We start from the raw sequence: 16,557 nt of genomic DNA, 5'->3' as shown, positions 1-16,557 counted from the left end.
GTCAACATATTTCAAAGTTCCAAAGATGTGCTCTTCACAGACACACATCATGTTTGTCTGTTTTGGTTTTTCTGATGTGCTCAGAAATAGCAGCCCTAAAAAGCTTCTCCTCGTGCTGCAGTACAAACATGATTAAAGATTTAGATTGCAGACAAGCTTGTGTCTAAATAGACAAGGGATAGAGAAAGGGGATGTGTACAAAAGCAAGCAGCACATAACAGGAGGGATAAAAGCAAAACGTCCCTAGCTGAGCTGTTCGTCCTTTAGAGTACGCTGCCTCTCCTGTGACAGAATACAAACATAAAATGGTGCAGTGTGTGGCATTTATAATAGGCAGCTTTAGAACTATGTTCCCCTGGTCCCCATTACCAACCTCAGGATCAAGGTCATCGAGAACATTCTCTAGCTGTTTCAATTCATCTTCTGAGAGTTTGCTGAGTATTTCATCTTCATTGATATTCTTATATTTCTCCAACTCTTTTCGGAAAGGCAGAGACATGGCTCCTGCTGCACTGCTCGACTGATGCTGCTGTTCAAGATTTCAACCATCCAGCAGTACTAAGCCTCTTGTGGCTTCTCTCCCTGTTAAAAATAAAGCATTATGAGTATCTCCATTTAGCTGATATAGTCTTAAAGAGCCCACCTTCTAACAGTCACATTTACACTTTATTAATGAAAACAAAGCAGATGTGCTGGCTCAGCGGAGGGGATGTAGGAAGCACTGGGGCTGCCTGTGCAGCAGGGAAGGGTAAAGCACGCTTAGGAACCTCACGGGAACAGCAGGAAAGTGAAGCTTTGAGATATACATAGGAAAAAAAACATGGACAACTTATCCTTTTCCATAGAGATAAATCTACTTTTTTTTTTTTTTTTAGTTTGCTTCGAAACAGCAGTATCTACTTATTCTTTTGGCTGAAGGCAAGAGAAAGTGGTAGAGTCACTGAAAAGAATCCAATTCTGCCAAACAAGAAACAAAACGTTATGCCTTGAGGTGTTCTACCTTATCCCAGCTTTGCCGATGACTGAAAGTTCCCCACATCATCTTAGCTGGCTCTTCAGTACATCCTGGTTACCTAAGCAGCTTTAAAGTATGCTGGTGGGTAGTCTTATTTCAAAAATTTTGGATACAAATGATAGCACTTACCCTCAAAACAATTCTTGCAGTGGGGATACGCTACTTATAGCTTAAAAGATCATCTCTAAATTTGACTGCTGAATGGGTCACCTGCAAGTGTTCAAAACACCGTCACAAAAAGAAATATGGAATACTTAGTATTCCACAAACTCTTTAAGATTTAAAACCTGAACGTGGTTCCTTGTTGGACAATCACAATTGATCAGTAATGAGAAAGTGTCATTTGCATAGCCACAGCAGTCATTGTCACATGATTTGTCATATGATGAAGGACTCTTTGTCTTTACTTGCTCTTTTTTTCTGTCCAGAACCAATTCTAGAGCCACAATCTGCCCGTAAATGGATGGAGTGAAAGAGAATTAATGCGTGATCAGAAACAGCATTAACTGAAGACTTTAATTGTGCTCCAGGCCCTCCCAAGTCTGCCCGGTTCCTTACAGCAGCACCAGAGCTCTCCAAAGGACACAGCCAGCTGTGCCGTTTTACAGCTGAGGTTATTCATTCACAAATTTCAAACTTATAGTTGATATAGGAACCGGCCAACTGGCACCTATATCTGGCTGACGTATCAACCCTATCTCTGATTTCCCTTGGCCGGGTCCCAACTCATCAGAAGCATTCATGCGGGTTCTGTTGCTCTTCATAGGAGCTGGTAGCCTGATCTTTATTTTTCTTTTATTCAAAATCCAGGTGAAAATATGATGTGCTTGAGAGATATTTTGGGGGAAAAAAGCCCAAAAGGGCTAATGTTTTTAGTGTACTTGGTCCTTAAAGACAACATTAGTTCTATGTATGTTTAACTGAAAAAATCTGTTACCAAAACAACTTCTTAAATAATGAAATAATGAAAGCACCTTATTTAAAAAGTAAGTATATTTGTTTAAACTGTAAAACCAAATTCAGCTGCAGCACAACATTTCTGTACTAAGACATGCCTTCTCTAAGTTTCTTTGGATAAACTCATTAAACGTGTTAAGATTTCAGCGAGCAGTCATTAACGGGGCTGAAAAAACTTCTTTGAGGGAATTAGAGCTTTTTAAAACTCTATTTAACAGTTTAAATGGTTATTCTGTTAGAGTTTAATCGCATCTCTGGAAAAGACAGAAATGTAATCCCAAGGTTAGGTTAATTAAATATTGCTGGAAAAGTAACCAGGAAGAGTACAGAACAGTTTCCCTGGCTGAGGTTCAGGATGTACCAGCGCCACTCCCAGATACTAAAGACATATCAGTCTGATTTCTCTCATGGCATGAAGCACTGTCGTATAATCCTTGCTAGATTAGTGATGCGTGGAAGAGGCTGAAATCATGCTTTTCTTGCACATATACATTTGTAATAAAAATTCCCTTGATATTTTCCCTTTCAGAGCTCTCCTGTGACTGCACAAAAGCAAAAGACATTGTTCAGGGAATTTCTTTGTCTGCAATCCTTGTAAGTAGTAAAGCTTTTCTGGAGCTTGTGCCCTGCCCTACAGGCTCGTAAAAGCTCCATTGAAATGCCTATCATTCATGCCCTGCTTTTATGTTCTCTGCTGACCTTTCACCACAATCACATTATCAGAAACTAAGGGAATGAGATAAATCTAACAATTTATTCAGTCTGGAAAGGAAATGCTGAAGTCTTGAGTTCACATACTTTAGAGACTGCTGTCTAACGTGGTGATTATGATCTCCACCTTCCTAATTGGATTTCATACTGATAATTTTGTGTATGTAAACAGGGCCATATGCTGTCTGTGCCCCTTCTTATTGTGATTTTACTTTTCCCAGCGTGTATATTGCTGTTTACTTTTTACAGATTATATCCACTAGGCTTCCTTTATTATGATTACTGGATGAAACACAGTCCAATCATTATCCAGTTAAAATAAAGCAATCAGAAGTAAACAACAGCCCCTCGCTACTGTTACTTTGAGCAGACGTCACACAGTGGAGAGATGTTCAATCTAATCGCAGAAGCAATGTGCTGTTGAATGTTAGAGTGCATTGGGGACATTAAGGGAAGCAGAATGAGGGACCGTGGATAAGGCTATGGAGTTTCCCTTCCAGCTTGCTAGGAAGAGTGCATAAGGGGGAATAGAGGAGCAGAAAGCCCATTTGTTTTTTCCATTTAGTTTCAATATGAAGCATGGCAGTTTACCCTGGGCTCAAAGCACGCTGCTAGATGCCCAGCAGGTAACATCTATGCCGATCTGGGATAGTGCAGAACTACAAAAAATAGCATTTCTGCTAACCATGTGCTACTTTTAAATCTTTGTGGAGCACAGATGTTTCACAGTGAGCTTCAAAAACTCCATTGCTCTATTTTTATCTCTGATTACATCTAAGGAAATAAATACATCCTTCTGTCTTATTTGGGGCAGCCTTTCACCCATGCCTGTCAACGTCAGGATTCAAAACACGTTTTCAAAGACAAAAGGGGTGTTATTAGACAGCCTGCAACAAATCATTATTGCTCTATGAAGTCAACATCTGCTGTGCTACAAATTCCTTATACTTTGATGTGTTCCATAGTACTTTTTGGTTATAATCCTTAGACACTACTGAAAGGGTTGACTGGAGTAGGTGGGCTGTAGTTTCTGCTGATACTACGGTCCTGTGGTAATTTTCTACTGCTGATACAGGTAAATTTCTTTCTGAGATGGAATAGGTCCTCTGCTGAATTAATGTCAGAGAGGTGCCATTTGCATCAGCCTGGATTTCTTGAGAGGTGTTGGAACAACCTGAGCTGTAGGACCACCTAAGGACTGGAAGCTACAAAGGCACATCAAGTCATTCACCCTCTCTAAAGGACAAGCTATATACTTAGATAAAAATAATGTCTCTGAGGTCCTGTAGAGATGAGAATACTGTGATACAGATGATTTGAATTTCTAGCTTTTAACAGTGCGTACAACCTAAGAATGAAGCTGCATGACAATGTGCATTTATTATGCAAAGAGATGCACTGAATGGAAAATAATCCGATAGAGTCTGCATTCTTATTGAAAAAAATAATCTTTTTTTATAATTGGAATCGAGAAATCATTCTCATTTTTGCAAATCATGGCAACTGATGTTTATTAAGGATATCTGATGCACAATCTATTCTAAACTATCTCCATATCCACGGTGGTGGATATTTGTGTTTTGAAAAATAGCTGTGAAACTGATCTGTAAATGTGGGAAAATTCTCTTTCTTTAAATAGGCTTAAGTAGTGAAACATGAAAATAAGAAACAGGCAGAATAAATCCCAAGTTAAACTGATACTGGACCAAATAAATAGGATTGGGGCCATTATGATTAAGAACAGTGTTTGTGCAACACAAGCAGATGCTCTGCGGAAAGATGATTGTCCCACACCTTCCAGGCAATGGATTGTTCCCAAGCATACACTTAATCCAATACCAGACAGGGGACCTTTCTGCCGTCCAGGAACTGCTACTACAAATAACGCTGGGTTGTTTGACAGCTCAAATTTTAAAAAATACATTAAAATTGATAAGTAATCCATTATTCAATACATGAACAAGGTTCCTCTTTTAAAAGGCTTAAAAAGTAAGATGAATATGAACATAGGGAAGATCACGTTTTGCGGTACAACGTTTCTCCTTGGTTTTGAACTGGGAGGTTCACAAATCTCAGCAAAGCAAAAAGGATGCATTAGGGCCAGCACAGCACAGAGTATGACAGGAACATACGGTGAAGCATTATGAAACTGGGTATTTTTGTGCGCATCATGAATAGTATTAGCTACAGGTCCTTAGGTAAATAAGGACAGCAGATACGTGAAAGAAACCCACATAGGTAGAAAATAGCAGAGATCTGTAGAAAACGATTTGGCCTTCTAGAATCCCCTAACTTTTCTGCCGGTTTCCCCCAAATAAAGCAAATAACCTCTTTAAAGAATTGTAGAACTGAGTCCATTGACAGGGTTTCTGAGCTGGCTCTGGGTGAGTAACAACGTGGCCAAACCTCTTCTATTCCCAGCTCAGTTTGCCATCTTTTGTCATACTGTAGCAAAGAACCCCTAAAAATCTCTATATATTCAAAACACTGCTTTTCCCCAGGGCTAATGTAAGGTTATTTCATGATCTATTCCCAGCAACTGATTTCATCCCATATAGAGACCCCCAATTCTTCTTGTGTCGGCTTGAGAAACGCCCTGCTGAGCTGCACAAGTGGTGGCTGAATCATGGCCCCTGCGATAAAACTCACAACTGAGACTATCTGCAATGATGCTGATCGGTGTTTTAAGTTACCGTATAACAGTTTAAGTACCCATTTGATAGCAACCGGCAGATTATTTTCTAAGAGGCACCAATGCTATTTTAACCTCTTTTGATAACTACCAGACTCAGCAGGTTTGATTCTGCAACAGGTAGGTGCTAATTCACCTTGGAACAAGAGGTTGTACCGCCCCTGGTGAGTACCACACCCAAGTATATATGGTCCCAGTCTGGTGATGCAGCAGCCTATGGCTCTGTGGTCCCCAGATGACCATGGATTAATCAGTCCCTATATCATGCATGTTCCAGTAATAGCTGTGATGTGGTGTCTTCATCCAGTTCAGTCTCCCAGATTTTGTGTTGTGTAAAGATCTGTAATTCTGAATCTACCAAGAATGCAAAGCAAAGCATACATTGGGATATGAATTATCTGCAGCTCTGTAGAAAGGCATCCTAAGGAAGCTAAAGGCCAGGTTCTGGTATCCTCATTGATGGGTCACGTTTATATAGAACCAGCTGTTGTGGTGGCTTAAACACTACCGACCACAGAAGAGCCTCTCTACTTCACTGCCCTGTCTGAGGAAAGAAATGCTTTGTTCAAAGTCAAATGGAAAGTCTGTGCTAAGGCAATGAACTGAACCATCTTCCAGCTATCAAGCATTGGACAGCTTTGCCTTTAGTTCTGGGTCCCTTCTTCCATGGACAGTATCATTCCTTTAAGTGCATCTTTTAAATGAAAAATATACACCAAATGAAAAAAAAACAGAAGAGAGAGAACCAAAGGCTGGGTTAAGAACATATACTACTGATGTCACAACTGTGATCATTAATAATTATTAATATTTAAGAATGATTAATAATGATCACTGTTAAAAAAAAATCCCCTTTTTGCATGTTTCCTAAGCTGTTTTTTTCTCCTTATAAAGTATGGAGACAACATAACTACCTACATTTTTTTCCATTTTAGCTGTAAACCAAAGCCAGAAATCATCCATGATGTGCACATCCTGATAGCTGAAACAATAAATAGGAGAAGAAAATGTACCTGGAAATAGACTTTTTATTTTTAAAACAAAACGTATCAGATCAGCCCTGGAAAAAAACACCACTAGTGTTTGTTTTTCACATGTTGGAAGCAATGACAGGAAAAATGGACACTGGGTAATATTAACAAAACCATTGGTCCACCTGTGCTGCCAACAGATCACAAGCAGTATGCTGCCTTTTTGTCACTACTGTTTGCAGATTTCCCTATTTTTGAGCGGCAGATGGACCTTCAGACGCAGGTGTTGCTTGAAATAATCCTAATAAGGAAGGACCTGGGAAAAAATTGAGTTTACAAATTTCTGTGGCCTCAAATAACCATGAACTAACCCCACTGTTAAACAGAAGCCACTGCTACACTTGTGTGTTATGGTCAGTAAACACAACGTATGCCTTCCCCTGGTATCAATCATGCGTGTGCAAATACCCAGGGCTGCAGGATGCTACCTGCTGCCTCACAAAGCAAAACCCTGCAGCCGCCACAGCCTCCGTCAAAAGGATCCTCAGGCACAGGATGACATCAAATTATGAGATTCAATAATGTAGGAATGCTACAACAAAATCCTACAGCAGATTAATAATGACAGAAATGCATAAGCGTTGCTTACTACAAGTTGTAAAATACTGGAAATAATAATTTGGGGAAGGAAGAAAAGTTCTGCAAGGGGAGAGCAAAGCACAGCACTTTGAACAAAATTATTTAGATTGTCAAGATGAAAGATGCCACTGGCTAAGTTCAAACAGATCCAACCCAGCTAGATAAATGGGAGAAAATATACAGAATGGAAATTAGGTTGGCAAAGTCATTAAAATGACTCACATAACCTTCTTCATTTTGTACACATTTTAAATTTATATATATAGTGGAAGCCAGTTAAGAGCTGCACAGCATAGGCAGACTGTCTATCAGATAGAAAATGGGTGCAGAACAATGCAGAATAATAAAAGATCTGTGTAATTCAATGAGACACCTCAATACATCTCTGCATTTGAATTCATTTTTCTAACAATTGTATCCCTCGCAAGGAATTAGAGGATGGGAATTCTGCAGTATTAGGCCAGTTGGTCCCAGGTGTTTCTTTCCCATTACATGTTCTTTCCCTCCTCCAGAAAAGGAGGGCAGAACAGAAGAAGCTCAAGGACAATTCCGAGAATAATAAGCTAAAGGAAAACTTTTCTATGATAAGAAATTGAAAGACTGCGCCTATTTACTACAAATACGTGACTCAATAACTTAGTGAAGACTTCCTCTACTAAGTGTTTTCAAAAGCATAGATTTACACAGTGAGTCAGTCATGGTATAAAAATATCATCACCTGTTCCAATTATTTTTAATTCATACATCATAATTATTGATGCATCTCTGGCTTTGTTTCACCACTAGTGATGTTACAATGTTTTTTCCACACATCTCTTACTCCTAAGCTCGGAGTCTAACCCATTTTCATTTCTTTTTCAGCATTACAGTCCTCAGATTTCTCTGCATATTTCCCATCGATCAGCTGTGGATTTTTACTCTGGCGACAGAAATTGCCTCAAAGCTTCCATCAAACCAAACCCCCTTGAATTAGCGGAGGGCTAATCAGAAGATGACAATCAGAAGATGACAAAATAGAGCACATGTGATATCTAATGCCACTATGCAGGTTTTGAGGCCCCATTTTGCTCGTTGAGAGCTTGGAAATGTTATTTAATGTTACTGAATCTGCCTCCTATTCCTCAAGCTGCCACTGCTCCATTTATTCTGACCCTCCCCACGGCAGCGGAGTGCAACCCCCCTCCATCAATCCTGCTGCATCTCCCACACGCAGAAGGCATAAGATCCCAAGGAGAGACACAGCTCCTCTTTATTTACTAAACCACCTTCTTTTCGTATCTCGTTGAATCGCTTCACCTCATCGTTGCCATTTAACGCCCGATATAAAGGATGCGACCACACCGACACGAATCCAGACGCAGTTCCTCGCACAAGGGACGGAAAGGTGGAAAAGGGAACGCATCCCCGGGAGCCCCGGGCCGCCCGGGCGAGCCCCGCCGGTCCCTCCCCACCGAGGACCATGGGCTCCCCCCCAGGATGCTCCCCCGAGGACCCTTTCCAGAGGCTTTCCCCACAGGATGCTCCCCCAAGCATCCTTGCCAGCGGCTCCCCCGCCCCGCGTTGGGATGCCAAGGACCCCTTCCAGCAGCTTCCCCACTAGGATGCTCCCCCGAGGACCCTTTCCAGCAGCTTCTCCCCCGGGGATGCTCCGCCGAGTCTCCCTCCCCGCCGTGCGCGCAGCCCCGCGGAGCCGCTGCCCGCCCGGGGGCCGCGGTTGACGCCCCGGGGGCCGCACGTCCCCGTCCCGCAGCCTTACCCCGCCCTGCGGCCGCTGCGCGCCCCTCCGCGCCCGAGCCCAGCGCCGCCGGCCGCAGGTGGGTGCCCGGCGCGGCGGCTGCGCACCGGATCCGCGCTGCCGGGCACGCTGGGACTCGTAGTCCGGCAGCAGCCAGAGCTGCCAGCTCCGGCCAGCATCCCCCTCCAGCTCGGGCCAGCATCCCCTCCAGCTCGGGCCAGCATCCCCTCCAGCTCCGGCCAGCATCCCCCTCCAGCTCCGGCCAGCATCCCCCTCCAGCTCCGGCCAGCATCCCCTCCAGCTCTGGCCAGCATCCCCCTCCAGCTCCGGCCAGCATCCCCCTCCAGCTCGGGCCAGCATCCCCCTCCAGCTCGGGCCAGCATCCCCTCCAGCTCCGGCCAGCATCCCCCTCCAGCTCCGGCCAGCATCCCCCTCCAGCTCGGGCCAGCATCCTCGCCATCTCCGGCCGGCATCCCCTCCATCTCCGGCCAGCATCCCCCTCCAGCTCCGGCCGGCATCCCCTCCATCTCCGGCCAGCATCCCCCTCCAGGTCCAGCCAGCATCCCCTCCATCTCCGGCCAGCATCCCCCTCCAGCTCCGGCCAACATTCCTCCCATCTCTACCCAGCATCTCCTACCACCAGCGGCAGCAGCATCCCTCCCACCCGCACCTGACCAGCTATACCATCCTCCCTACACCAGCCCTTCCCATTTCTTCCTGTCCCAAGCGTGCGCGTGAAGTCTCACCTAACCCTCACCCAGACTGCGTTTATTCCCCCTCGCCTGTGCCTCGGCATGACCCAGCCCAGCCTCACCCCTCTCCTGCGTGAATCCTTTATATGGAAACAATGAGAATCGCCCCCACTGTGGCTTGGATGCCCTGCTGGCTGCAGCCACCGCCCCTGCCCTACGCACCTCTCCAAAGAGCTGAGCGTGCGCTCAATGCGAGTGGACGCATCGCCTTTGCAGATGCACTGGACAGTTCTGTGCCAGCCCTACAGAGCACAGTTTGCTCCTCTCACATCCCCCCCTGCAAACCCCCCAAACAGGTCCTGCAGCAGAAGCCTGCTGGCCCTCACCCTTTGTCTGTCAGAGCCAGTTCTGGAGTGGAGGATGCTGGCTCCTGCCCCAAACCAGCCCGCCTGGGCTGCAGCCAGGATGCAGGACACAGGCTGGAGGAGAAGGACTCTCTAATAAATGGCCTTCCATCTCCGTAAGGATTCAGAGGGATCTCCGTAGGTCTCATCTGGAGGCCTAAAAGACAGGAGCATCTCAGGGTGCCGCTTTCCATTTGAGAAGGACAGGTCACTACTTTGATGCTTTCTGAAAGCTTGGTGGCTTTTTCCAAGGAGTCTGCTGGCTGTAGCATATTGTGGTGAGGTTACGGTGTAACAGTGAGGTCAAAACTTCCCAGAAGAACATGCTAATTTTAATGAGGGATATAGGAAGAGACCATCTTTATGCTTTTCCTCTCTTCTTTTAATTAGTTTTGACAATTCGATTTATATTTGTGCTTTTATTCAATACCAAAGTTAACTGTTGGTTCAAATGACATATAATATGCAATACGATTTGAATGTACCCCCTGTAACTATGGCCATAGTTTAATTTACCAGATTATCTTCACTAGGTACTGCAGTTTAGCTGAACTGAGGTCCTTGGTTTTGAGCACTAAGTGGTGAGTCACTAGCAGCAGAAAAGCTATTCCCATGATTAAAATATCTTTAAGTTTCATGACGTGTTGGCAGGAAAACAAGACATTGCTTTGTTAAGAAGCAGCTGCTGCACCAGAGACAAATTTTCCTATAGAAATAAAAGTACTATTAAGAAATACAATGCCTTCAGCTTCACTCTATACGCTGCCAAACACCTCAGGCATCTGTAGCAAGACTTACAGCAGAAAACTCAGATTAAAATCAGGGACTGAAGGATCACCTTGGGCATTGTGCCACTGCTGCTCAGAAAAACACCTGTGTCCACAATAATGTGCAGAGTGCACCAAGATGGTCCAAAGCTGCGATTATCTGCTTGAAGCCTCCTTGCCTCAAACTTCTTATGAAATGGGATATTCAGCCATACGTTAACAAAGCTTTTGCCAAACATAAAAAAGTTATTAGATCAACAAAAATGGGAAAGAAACAGATCTGTTTATTTCCCACTCTCCCCCCGTCTCCCTTGGCCTTGGAGCATTCAGAGAAAACAGTGTTTGCATCCATAGTTTTACTTATTCAGTACCAGACACGTCAGGGAAGCCGAATCGAATTGCTTTGAACTCTGCTTCTTTGTAACTTGGTGGCTCAGGCTGAAGATGAAGCTATTGGTTTGATGTTGGTGTTGAAGCTTCGCTGCAAACAGGGCTGATTCAGACATGAAGCAGAGAAATGTGTATTTGATTCTTAACATGGATTAAACCCTCTTTGGGGCTTTAATCTTGATCTGTAGGATCAGGGGTTATATATGTTACTCATAATTACTGGGAAAGGGAATATGTCATCAGCAAAGAGCAACGTGTAGCTTTGGGGAGTTTGTTTTTTGATAAACTTCAGCAAGTTTTTCACATGAATTTTCCTGTCACGCCTTGCAATATGTTTGTTAAGCTGAAACTCTTTCTCAGTCGACACGGATAGGAAGAACCCCTCCCATGCTGACTTCTGCATTTGTTGCCTTGTATCTGCTGATAAATTAACTTCATATTAGTTTCTGTTAGGAATGTAATGATCTAAGACCTCTGCAAGCAGTGCAGAGTTTGGCTAAAGTCAAGGTTCTTCACTTTGTTGGCTGTGGTTTCACATTTCTTTCTCCCTTTTACCTCATGCTTAGCATTCGCAATCAAAAAATTAGAAATATGATCATTTTTTTCCTAAGAAAAGATACCATTTGCCTGCATTCATGAGACAGGCAGACAAAAATATACATGGTAAATATATTAAATGCAGGTGTACATACAGTATACTTATACATATAGGAATAACATTCTCCTGAAAACCACAGCGTACTGTTAGACATATGAGCCTTATGTACAGTGTGTGTTCTAAATAATTTTTCATCCTTCTCAAACCACAAAATTAAAAGACAAAAGTATTGAACATGATTCACAAACCTGAGCTATATCCCATGTATGGGAAACACAATATCCCATTTACGGGCAATACCTGCTATGATACATTTATATCAAATGACTGCACTGACTGTATTTCCAATGTGTGGGATTTCATAGAGCAGCACCCTGAAAACACATCTAAAAGTACAGGATACGACTCCCAAACAGTCCTTGTTCCATGTTAGGAAACTGCAAAACGTTCTGCCCATCTAGGCTTTTTGTGTATTTGCCTTGTTGCCAGCAGGCTGCACCGGTAAATCGTTAACTGGGGCACCCAAAATCAAGTTTTATGTTGCTGATACAAATATCACTATTTGTAGCCAAACTGTGATCAGTTGTTTTAAATTTTTTCTCATATTATTTTACTAGAAAAAGTAGAGAGGCTCTTGTGGTCTTTCATCTGTTTTCCTTATTACACATCTTGTAAGACTTTGCTTAATTAATTCCTGCTTGAGCTGGATCTTGTCTTTTAGACAAACATCTGGTCTCGATTAGTGTGTTGTGCATGTTCTGATTTCTTCCCTTAAAGTCCAGCTGTTGATCAGATTCAGTGACCTGTATATAAACCCCCTTGATTCAATGCCTGATTAGCGAATCTTGGACCTAGGTAGAGAAAAAATTTGACTCTTTCTCACATGTAAAATTACTGAGTTGCGGTGATACTTCTGAACAGCTTTGAAAGGGAACCAATGTATGTAGTCAGCCTCAGTTCATAAAAGCCTGTTGGTTTGGGCCTTCAAATGCTAACCAGCAGCATCTCAAGTGGTCAAACACTGAATATATTTAGGCTGGGTTTTTAATTGCACTGGTTTGATAGATAATAGGGTTTTCTTGGACTGTTTTGTAAGGCAGTATACAGTAATACAGTAAATAGCACTAACTTCAAGTCATCAGCTGTTTCACCCAAGCCTGATTTCTGTGAACCCTTCTGTATCCATAATACACTAAATCCTGAAGAAAAGCACTTAGATTTGGACACTGCACTTGCCATGTTAGTAACAGTAATAATAAAAAAAAACCCCATCCGTACAAGTTAATTTGTAGCAGTAGATCCCAAACTGATTTACCATTTCCATTTTCCAGCTTAGGAAAGTGAGGTACTGTAGCTCTTCCACCTGCTCCAGCTCTGCAGTCTGTGCTGGTATAAGAAGTACGAGGCTTTGGAGATACAGGCCAGCTCTCCACCTCCTTTAAACTGCCCTGTTTTAAGTGGCTCCTCAGAAAGGAGAAGGAGCTAACAGATACTGTCCTACTCTCTTTACAAGGTCTGCTGATGGTGAAGAACTTTCTTCTCCGTCTCTGCCTCCATGAGTGGATCTGCAGGACAGCTTGTTCAGTGTTGGATTCCCAAGGTCAGCAGGCTGGCCCCAGGCTGGCCCCAAGGCAGACACTGCAAGAAGAGGGAAAAATTCCAAAACACGTGTAGGTAGCTACCCCTGTGATCTCCTACCAAAAGCTGTGTAAGCCAGTCTGCTCATGGGAATGTGCTCGTCTTAACCCTTCATATCAGAACACAAAATTCCCAGAGCATTAGGGGTGTGTCTCAGGACAACCAGGATTAAGCTACGTCCTTCTTTGCTGCCACTGGAAGGAATACGATTTCCTCAGGCATAATTTCTTTCAATCTGAGTTTGGATATTCTCATTAAAAGCTCATGTAGGATAAAGGGACCAGGCATCAATTTTTATTATCATCTCATTTACTGACAATATTCTTCCTGTATGTATCCTGTGTGAATTCTCCAGCCAGGAAGATATTTCTGCCTCAGCCCACATGTGCTGAACCCACATTCTTCATTTGTACCACATCAGCATTGTAGGCAGTAAATATACTATGATTTAATCAGTTTAGGATTATGTCTGGGGCTTTGGACATTCCTTTCCTCCAGTCTGCAGCTCAGCTCAGTGGATGGCAGTGAGGATGCTTCAGGCTGCGTCAGCTCTTGCTTTGCACGTGCATTGTTTCCACACTACGGGAAGTTCCACTACTGTCCAGGTTTTCTATGTCCTTTGAGGTTTCAGACATGCAACACTTCCTTCACCCGTGTATGACTGTCTTACATTGTACTGCAGCCTTTGAAAAAGAAATTCCTCTACTAATCCTTTTGAGAACATTATGTTTGCCCTCTAATCATACATAGGTCTGTCAGCTTGGAAAACACCAGCCTTCTGATGACTGGAGGATTATGAATCTATCCATTTGCAGAAGTGCTCTTGTGGTTATAAAAGTCTCTCTTCATTCATCCATGGGCTCGGTGCCAGAAGGACTCAGTGTGGCTTTGTGGGTCTCTTGCCTCGGTCACTGAACAAGTGAGAATCTCACAGCAGTCAGAAGTCCAGCTCCATCACCCTCTGACTGCTTCCAGCCTCCTCCTTTGCACATACTGGAAGTTTCTTTCTTTGAAGCAAAACACTCCTGGATGGTTCAACCCAACACATTGGACTGCTCCATTTTAAGTTTGCACAATGTTGATTTTAATGTGATTTATCAGATTAATATCTGTCTCTATTAAAGATCGTAGGAGTGTCACTAATGTCTTCAGCACAGCCAGGACTTTGCAAAATATCTTTAATTAATGTATTAGTCATAAGTTACTAGAATTTAAAATATTTTAAATTACCTCCATATTAAATAAGATGGATTATGTTTGATGCCTTACACTCAAAGTCTTAAGGAGGTGAAATCCTGGCACTGCTGAAGCAGACTGTAGAACTCCCACAGGGCCAACATTTCACCCCCAGTTTCTTTTCCCAAATCTGTCAAGAGTTTCCACTGATTCTCTGAATAAATCAGCATCTTGGTATTACTTACTGTCTAAGACTGGGAATCATTTATCTTTAGGTCACAGCAGTATCACAGGGCCCTTAATATATGGAAAATGCTTGTTCAAACTGCTGTAGCTGTACTACTGATTATTAGTTTTTATTGTAATGCTACAAGTGCTTTATCCTGAAGACAGAAAGGAATCCAACATCTACAAAGAAGGCGGCTCAACAGTTTCTATTACAACGCCCCTATTTTCCATTATTTTCTGTTGCCAGAAATTAGCCACTCAAATGGCACATGCCAGACAACAGCCTGAATTTTAATCGTTTGTTTTATTTTGAGGTGTGGAAAATTTAACTGTTTCCAGTGTTGAGATAAGAAGAGAATAAACCCATAGAGGAGAAAAAACCCACCTCTGAAGGCTGCTGTCTTTAAGCAGCTCCAGCTTTCACATACACTGAAATTTGAGAGAGAACATGCCTAAATTGAGTAAGACCTTTCACTGTTTTGAATTCAAGACAGTCTGACAGGATTTCTTTCATGTTATAAATCTATTAAAAATTGTACATACATAGTGTTTACTAGCACACAGTTTTCACTGGTACATGATATTTGGTGGCTGAAAAGCCCAAAAATTCATGCTCATTAAGCACACAAAAGGGAAGGTTGGTGTTTGGGCTCCACCAGCCTCACACCACCAAAGGAGCTCTGTCCTAGTGCTTCGCAGGAGAAGTCGCTGTGTCCCTGTCATTGTTCCTCTTGTTGGGTGAGGAGGAACATGACATCGGACACAAATGTGAGGGACTTGTCTGTCTCCCTGGTGCCCTGCCCAACAGCCCGCAGTGGGAAGCTGCACATTTTAAATAGAGAAGAAACAAAATGTAGGCAGATATGTCTGTGAATGGTCTGGATGAGAGGATTGAGTGCGCCCTAAATAAGTCTGCAGATGACATCAAGTTAGTGGGAGTGCTGATCTGCTTGAGGGAAGGAAGGCTCTACAAAGGGGTCTGTATTGATGGGCCGAGGCCAGCTCTATGGGGTTCAGCAAAGCCAAGTGTTCGGTCCTGCGCTTAGGTCACAACAATTCCATGCAACACTACAAACTTGGCCACAAGTGGCTGGAAGGCTGCTCAGTGGAAGAGGACCCGGGGATGCTGGTGAACAGCCAACTGAACATGAGCGAGTAGTGGCCCAGGTGGGCAAGAAGGCTGACAGCATCCTGGGCTTGTATCACAAATGGTGTGGCCAGCAGGACCAGGGAAGTGATCATTCCCCTGTACTCAGCACTGGCGAGGCTGCACTGTGTTCAGTTTTGGGCCTTTTGGGGCAAGAAAGACATTGAGGTCCTGGAGCACGTCCAGAAGAGGGTGATGAAGCTGGTGGAGCAGATGACATCAAGCTGAGTGGTACAGTTGCCACATTGGAAGGACGGGATGTCATATAGAGGGTCCTGGACAGGCTGGAGAAGTGGGACTGTGAGAACCTCATGACTTCCAATAAGGCCGAGCGCAAGATCCTACACCTGGGTCAGAAAAATGTGTGGTTTTGATACAGGATGGGGAATAATGTGGTTGAAAGCTGCCCTACAGAGAAGGACTTGGGGTGCTCATTGATGAGAAGCTTGATGTGAGCCGGCAATGCGCGCTCTCAGCCCAGAAGGCCAACTGTGTCCTGGGCTGCATCAAAAGAAGCGTGGCCAGCATGTTGAGGGAAGGGATTCTGCCCCTCTATTCCTCTCTGGTGAGACCCCATCTGGAGTATTGTCTCAAATTCTGGAATTCTCAACATAAGAAGGATATGGAACTGTTGGAACGGGTTCAGAGGAGGCTACAAAGGTGATCCGAGGGCTGGAGCACCTCCCATACCTCCCAGGACAGGCTGAGAGGTGGGCTTGTTCAGCCTGGAGAAGAAAAGGCTCCAAGAAGATCTTATAGCAACTTTCTAGTACCTGAAGGGGCTACAAGAAAGGTGG

The 16,557-nt window shown here is 43.6% G+C and overlaps 1 protein-coding gene across 3 annotated transcripts in view; it reads right to left on the bottom strand.

Annotated features, from left to right (window-relative positions):
• The window catches only part of LOC104055251 (tropomodulin-2), a 35,160-nt gene extending 25,607 nt beyond the window's left edge, over positions 1 to 9,553 (bottom strand). Inside the window, exons 1-2 of one of the 3 annotated variants that reach the window (XM_054077772.1) lie at positions 9,535 to 9,553; positions 374 to 582 (exon numbers count right to left, since the gene is read on the bottom strand). In XM_054077772.1, coding sequence (XP_053933747.1) covers positions 374 to 499 — 126 coding nt within the window. In that variant the 5' untranslated portion in view covers positions 500 to 582; positions 9,535 to 9,553. Of the gene's footprint in view, positions 1 to 373; positions 583 to 8,741; positions 8,838 to 9,357; positions 9,383 to 9,534 lie in introns of those variants that run through there. The other 2 variants (XM_054077771.1, XM_054077770.1) reach the window with 2 other exon arrangements.
• Positions 9,554 to 16,557: the final 7,004 nt, after the last annotated feature.

Source organism: Cuculus canorus, chromosome 12 (assembly GCF_017976375.1).
Source record: "Cuculus canorus isolate bCucCan1 chromosome 12, bCucCan1.pri, whole genome shotgun sequence".
Taxonomy (NCBI): Eukaryota; Metazoa; Chordata; class Aves; order Cuculiformes; family Cuculidae; genus Cuculus; species Cuculus canorus.
The sequence above is the reverse complement of the archived record's forward strand: the minus strand, read 5'-3'. Positions and strand labels throughout refer to the sequence as shown.